General features: G+C 40.8%; 1 protein-coding gene across 2 annotated transcripts in view; it reads right to left on the reverse strand.

Annotated features, from left to right (window-relative positions):
• Window positions 1–8: 8 nt before the first annotated feature.
• The window catches only part of LOC122244471 (uncharacterized), a 13,107-nt gene continuing 5,615 nt past the window's right edge, over window positions 9–7,500 (reverse strand). Inside the window, exons 2-4 of one of the 2 annotated variants that reach the window (XM_043002384.2) lie at window positions 2,252–2,345; window positions 560–771; window positions 9–223 (exon numbers count right to left, since the gene is read on the reverse strand). In XM_043002384.2, the coding sequence (XP_042858318.1) occupies window positions 114–223; window positions 560–771; window positions 2,252–2,345 (416 nt within the window). In that variant the 3' untranslated portion in view covers window positions 9–113. Of the gene's footprint in view, window positions 224–559; window positions 775–2,251; window positions 2,346–7,500 lie in introns of both variants that reach the window. The other variant, XM_043002383.2, reaches the window with a different exon arrangement.

Here is a 7,500-nt window from a genome sequence, read left to right on the forward strand (position 1 = left end):
TTCCTTCCCTCTTCCTCTTCCTCTCCCTCTTCCTCTGTGTCTCCTTCTCCCTCTCCCTCCCTCCCCGTCACTCTCTACCTCCTCCATTCCCATCCCTCTTTGCCGCCGCCCCTTCAGTTGGCGAGCGAGTCTGCGTTGTGTCCGACCGTAGAGAAGATGGAGCGTCGGTTGGGACTTACGCCGAGGTTCTCCCAGTTGATCCACGACAGGCGAGCGGTCAGGTCTGCGGGTGGAGGGGAAGGGGGGGGGGGTTAGTGGATCAGGTTGATATTGGTGATGGTTTGTGAGATGTCTTGTTTGGACACGCATAAAATCACAAACACAAGCACATACGCATAAACTTACACACAAGCACATACGCATAAACTTAAACACAAGCACATACGCATAAACTTACACACAAGCACATACGCATAAACTTACACACAAGCACATACGCATAAACTTACACACAAGCACATACGCATAAACTTACACACACGCACATTCACACACGCAATATACAAACGCACAAACTTACACACACAGACACACACACACAAAATAGTTGGCTCCTCACCTGACGTGTTCCACATATGGCACTGGTCTGAGGGCAGCTCTCCCCTGAGCCCCTTCTCGATGTGCGTCACGGGGTCCAGCTCCGACGTCAGCAATTCCCTCAGCAGAGCGATGTAAGCGATGGCGAGGCGGAGCGTGTCGATCTTGCTGAGTCTCTTCTCGTACGGGAAAGTCGGCACGTGCGTCCTCAGCTCGTCGAATGCTGAGTTTATACTGCTGGGGAGAGGAGGGAGGGCAAAGCGTCAGCAGCAGAGGTCGATCGGAGAGCGGAGTTGCGGCTCGAAAGGTCGAAGGAATTGGAGGGAAGTCGTTCGATGCGGAGTGAGGGAGGGATACGGGCGTATTATGGGAAAAAAAATCAGAGCAAATACTGGTAAATACATGCATCAAAGAATGATCTACAAGAAAAAAAAAATGAATTCAAATACACAGGTTGGAAATAAAATTCACATGTACAAGAAATATATACACATATATATACATTATATATATATATATATATATATATATATATATATATATATATATATATATATATATACATAACTATACAAACAGGGATAGTAACATAAGGTTAAACCCTAAGGGTAATGTAGGGATACAGATGCAATCATAGCAGCACTTCATTTACAAGAAGAAAAATTATATTGGAAATTATAACCTTACAATTACCGATAAATCACGCCTCTAAAAACTAGCGCTAACATTAGCAATAAGACATATTATTATTATTATTATTATTATCATTATCAGTATCACCATTATTAGTATCATTATTATTATTATCATCATCATTATTGTCATTATTATGTAAGCTACCGATGCTCCTCAACAGGGCGCGAGAGCATAAAGGTAAACACAACATATAAGAACACAAAACACAAAGTAACAACAGAAAAACACTGTTGGTTAAGAGGTAATGAGGAAAAACATCGACAACTGGAAAAAAAGTTTACCAACAAAAAGGGATAAAAAAAAACGTTAAAAGTGAAGGGAAGGAAAAGATTTACAAAAAAGTAAAATATACTATCCTTAAAAAGAATCAGGGTTGATCCGTCGAAGAGAAATATCAAAAAATGTTTGCCTCACTCTTAAATTTTACAATACTGTCCAACTGGACTATACAATTGGACAATTTGTTCCAGAACTTAATAAAATAATAGCTGGAACAAAACACATTGAAAATGCGAGGTACGATGATGTACATGTGTCTAGTATTTCTAAGACGGCTAAAACGTAAAGGAAGTCGAGAATATAAAGGATACTCAACATTAATAAATATTTTATACATGACTGATAAGGAGCCAATCAGAGGTTGATGGTTTGAATCGAAATTTAAGTTCGTTAATAAAAGAAATAACTAAGTTGTCATCTTCTTTCATATTTTTCCTTATTATGATCCTTACCTATTGTAATATCTAACACACTCACTAAGAGGCAATAAAATGCCCATCACACATACCCCCAAAAAAAGAGACAAAGGAAAAAACAAATGAAAAAAAGAAAGAAGAAGAAAAAAAACTAGAAAAAAAGAAAAAAAAGAGAAAAAAAAACTAGAAAAAAAAGAAAAAGAAAAAGAAAAAAAGCACGAATAAAATAAAAAGACATTCCTATACACCTCTGCCTCGAATCAAAGACCCAACCTAAAAGCACTCCGACCCAAAGTCATGACGTCATGCGTTAGCGTACTCACCTGAGCATTCTCTTCCGTTCGCGTATGTTGGCCGCATGACGCTGGACGCGGTACGGGGATCCTGACGGGTAGTACTCCTCCTCCCCTTCCTCGCCTGCGGAAGGAGACGAAGGACATGAGACCGAGGGAGAATCGTTTAAAAAGAAAGCAAGATGGCGGTAGAATCCTTTATTGGTGGTGTTGATGGGGATGGTGATAGTGAGGGTGATGGTGAAAGTGAGAGTGATGGTGTTGGTGATGGTGATATGAGGGTGATGATGGTGTTGGTGATGGTGATATGAGGGTGATGATGGTGATGGTGGGATGGTGATGATGGGGGTGGTGTTGGTGGTAATGGTGTTGGTGTTGATGAGGATGGGGATGGTGATGGTGTTGGTGTTGATGGGGATGGGGATGGTGATAGTGAGGGTGATGGTGATATGAGGGTGATGATGGTGTTGGTGGGATGGTGATGATGAGGGTGGTGTTGGTGGTAATGGTGTTGGTGTTGATGAGGATGGGGATGGTGATGGTGTTGGTGTTGATGGGGATGGGGATGGTGATAGTGAGGGTGATGGTGTTGGTGATGGTGATAGCGGGTGATGATGGTGTGGGTGTGGGATGGTGATGTGAGGGTGGTGTTGGTGGTTAATGGTGTTGGTAGTTGATGAGGATGGGGATGGTGAATGTGTTGGTGTTGGGGGGGGGATTGGGGGGGGATGGGGATGGTGATAGTGAGGGTGATGGTGATATGAGGGTGATGATGGTGTTGGTGGGATGGTGATGATGAGGGTGGTGTTGGTGTTGATGGGGATGGGGATGGTGATAGTGAGGGTGATGGTGTTGGTGATGGTGATATGAGGGTGGTGATGGTGTTGGTGGGTTGGTGGTGATGAGGGTGGTGTTGGTGGTAATGGTGTTGGTGTTGATGAGGATGGGGATGGTGATGGTGTTGGTGTTGATGGGGATGGGGATGGTGATAGTGAGGGTGATGGTGTTGGTGATGGTGATATGAGGGTGATGATGGTGTTGGTGGGATGGTGATGATGAGGGTGGTGTTGGTAATGGATGTTGGAGTGATGAGGGATGGGGGATGGGGATGGTGATGGTGTTGGTGTTGATGGGGATGGGGATGGTGATAGTGAGGGTGATGGTGATATGAGGGTGATGATGGTGTTGGTGGGATGGTGATGATGGGGATGGCGTTGGTGGTAATGGTGTTGATGGGGATGGTGATAGTGAGGGTGATGGTGTTGGTGATGGTGATATGAGGGTGATGATGGTGTTGGTGGGATGGTGATGATGAGGGTGGTGTTGGTGGTAATGGTGTTGGTGTTGATGAGGATGGGGATGGTGATGGTGTTGGTGTTGATGGGGATGGGGATGGTGATAGTGAGGGTGATGGTGATATGAGGGTGATGATGGTGTTGGTGGGATGGTGATGATGAGGGTGGTGTTGGTGGTAATGGTGTTGGTGTTGATGAGGATGGGGATGGTGATGGTGTTGGTGTTGATGGGGATGGGGATGGTGATAGTGAGGGTGATGGTGTTGGTGATGGTGATATGAGGGTGATGATGGTGTTGGTGGGATGGTGATGATGAGGGTGGTGTTGGTGGTAATGGTGTTGGTGTTGATGAGGATGGGGATGGTGATGGTGTTGGTGTTGATGGGGATGGGGATGGTGATAGTGAGGGTGATGGTGTTGGTGATGGTGATATGAGGGTGATGATGGTGTTGGTGGGATGGTGATGATGGGGATGGCGTTGGTGGTAATGGTGTTGATGGGGATGGTGATAGTGAGGGTGATGGTGTTGGTGATGGTGATATGAGGGTGATGATGGTGTTGGTGGGATGGTGATGATGAGGGTGGTGTTGGTGGTAATGGTGTTGGTGTTGATGAGGATGGGGATGGTGATGGTGTTGGTGTTGATGGGGATGGGGATGGTGATAGATAGAGGGGAGTGGTGATATGAGGTTGATGTGGTGGTGGGGGATGGTGAGATGAGGGTTGGTGTATTGTAGGGTCAGAATGGATGTTGGGTGTTGATGAGGATGGGGATGGTGATGGGATGTGGTTGAATGATGGGGAATGGGGACTGGTGATAGAGAGGGTGCTGGAGTTGGTGTGATGGTGATATGATGGGTGATGATGGTGTTGGTGGGATGCGTAGATGGATGAGGGTGTGATTGGTCGGTCATGGGTTTGGATGGGGATGGTGATAGTGAGGGTGATGGTGTTGGTGTTGATGGGGATGGTGATAGTGAGGGTGATGGTGATAGTGAGGGCGATGATGATGTTGGTGGGATGGCGATGGTGATTGGGTGATGATGATGATGATGATGTTGGTGGGGATGGTGATAGTGAGTGTGATGATAGTGTTGGTGGCGATGGTGATAGGGTGATGATGATGGTGTTGACTGGGTTGAGGATGGGGATGGTGATGGTGATGGTAACGATGATGATATTAATCACCATCATGATCATACTCAAAATAATGGTGATGATATTGATAAAGGGCATGATAATACTAATATGCAGATAACAATTAAAAAGAACAAGAAAACACTTTCTATTACAAATTTGAGAGAGAGAGACAGAGAAAAGGAGAGAAAAAGATAGATAGATAAAGAGGAAACAACAGAACACGCTAAATCAAGTGAACAAAATGGGTGACTTATAGATTTTTTCCGAAAGAAAAATAAGTGATGGTTAGATGGCCCGTTTTCTAATTTATATAAAATGCAAATATAGAATTTAAAGAAACTCTAAATTCGTAAACATGTTTTAAGAGGATTTGCAATATAAAAATGTGTTTGGTACTGTATTTATACATTCAGCTTATAAATGACCAATAATAGAATGTCTGAGTAAAATGAAATATAAATTCTTCCTTAACATCGTACACATATGAAAAGTAATTGATAGATAAATAATACCATACATATGGGGAAAAAATCATGAAAAATAGAAATAAGAAAATGAAGCGACAGAGCGGCGAAACGTAGGTTAGGAACAGAGTGTTGGGAGGGGGGGGCTGAGAGGAGGATGGAAGAGCGGGAGGGGAACGGGGGTGGGGGGCAAGAAAACGAGTAAAGGGAAGGGAAAGGGGGGGTTGAAGCAGAAAAGGGGGGTGGGGGTTGAAGGGGACATAGGCGGGGGGGGGGGGGGTGAGGACTGAAGAGGGGGCGGTGTTGAGGCACGGAGCCAGAATCAATACGCCCGTCTTCTGCAGCAACAAAATGGCGGCTGGGAGGGATGCCACTAGCAGTATCTAATATCTTTTATCATTATCATCATTCTTATAATAATTGTTATTTCTATTACTATCATTAAGTACCAAGTAACAACGGTAAGACACTGTTAAGAAGCACTAAGGTTAAAACAACCAGGAAAAGAACACATACAGGAAAAAAGGTTTAAGGGTATAAAAACAAAGAATGAAATACGGTAAATGACAAGATTATATAAACGTTTACAAAACCTAAAGAAACTATATTAAAATAAACAGGATTAGTCTGACGAAAATTAACATAAAACAGTTGTTTACCTTAGTGTAAAAATGTTGAATATTAACCATCTAAACTTGCTTTAGGCTTTTCACCATTAGGTTTTCCAAATCAGTTGTCTTTTATTTTTGTATGCGAATAATCCACAAAACTGATTTAAAAAATGTAATTGAGAAAAGTGAGTAAAGTGTGGACGTTATGCAACAGATGTTAATCTTGATTTTCATATCACAGCTTCAAGCATCAAGTGATACTGTTTAGTGCTAAGATGTTTAATGGCGAATCTTGCATTGTGCAACTATTCATCTCATTCTTAGTTAACATAATATTTGTCACAAGGAACCCTGTCGTGACATGTATTGTCGATATATCATTAACAATAATAATAATTATGCTATTGAAAGGGTTGCCAATAACAAAATGAGGACATTAATATGTCCTCATTTGAACAATACCGTTGATAACACTACTAGTAGTAGATATGATAAAAAAAAATAAAAGCAAAATCCCTATCAAATGAGAATCCGGCGAATATTTTTATTTTGGAAAAAAAATAATAATTCGCACAACAGTTTTGGAGGTGTATTAAGACCTGCAACATGCTGATCCAAACTCTCTCCCCTTAAGCCAAGTTCACCCCTCAACATCAATACACATTGTTTCTGTATCCTTTCATTAACGTTCATTCTAAAAGCATAAAAGGAGATACACAATACACAAATAACCCACAATATAAAATGATATTGATGAGATAAAACTACAATAATAATGCTTTTTTGCAATACAGTAAAATATCAATTACCGTTTCTGTGTCATAGCTTCAGAATTCACGTAATTGTGTAACATCAAAACTGTATCTTGATGTATTTATGCAACTTACACACAGGATACACATTGGTATATGATGTATACCAATGTAAATATAGGAATAAATTTTGAGGTACGGTTGCATGTCAATAAAGCTGTTTGTATAAACATGATATTCTCTCTCTTACTCTCTCTCTCTCTCTCTCTCCCTCTCTCTCTCTCTCTCTCTCTCTATATATATATATATATATATATATATATATATATATATATATATATATATATATATTGTCATGGTGTGCGAATAGCTGACCGTGATTACCTAAATATTCCTTCTACTTCGATACATCAACTTATGAAATTAAGCTTCAAACCAAGTACATTTTTCATCCTTAGGTTGTTTGAAACAAGTATTCGGAACGTGAGAACGTGAGTGTGTGTTTTTCGGATTAAGTCGCATGGGTTGATATGTTATGTTATGTATTTTGTCAAATCATCATTTATTTATTTTTTTGTTATTAGCTAGCAAATATCTATTATTCTTCTCTAACTGAAAACTTAAATTACTAACAGTAGTAGTAGTTATAATAATAGGTTTGATGGTAGTTTCGAGGTTAACCTAGAAATAGTAGAATGGTAATACGCAACGTAAAATTATCGAAAATAATTGCAATATCAACAACAATAATGATGACGAGGAAGATATATGACACTAATTACAATAATTACGATATTCCTTTACACTAACTATACCAAAGAAGCCGACAGATACCCATTTCTATTCACTAATACAGGGGTTCCCAAACTTTTTCTTCCTCAGTACCCCTTAGGCTTTTTATAGATTCCCATGTACCCCTAACACTAAAAATTAAGCTTAATAGTAAAAAAGGACATTTTAATATTTTGATATTTACAGATCTACACTGCAGATCAAGCCATGTGAGGTTTGTAATAG

This window comes from Penaeus japonicus, unplaced genomic scaffold (genome assembly GCF_977035675.1).
Source record: "Penaeus japonicus unplaced genomic scaffold, GWHDUDI00000001_assembly GWHDUDI00000030, whole genome shotgun sequence".
NCBI lineage: Eukaryota > Metazoa > Arthropoda > Malacostraca > Decapoda > Penaeidae > Penaeus > Penaeus japonicus.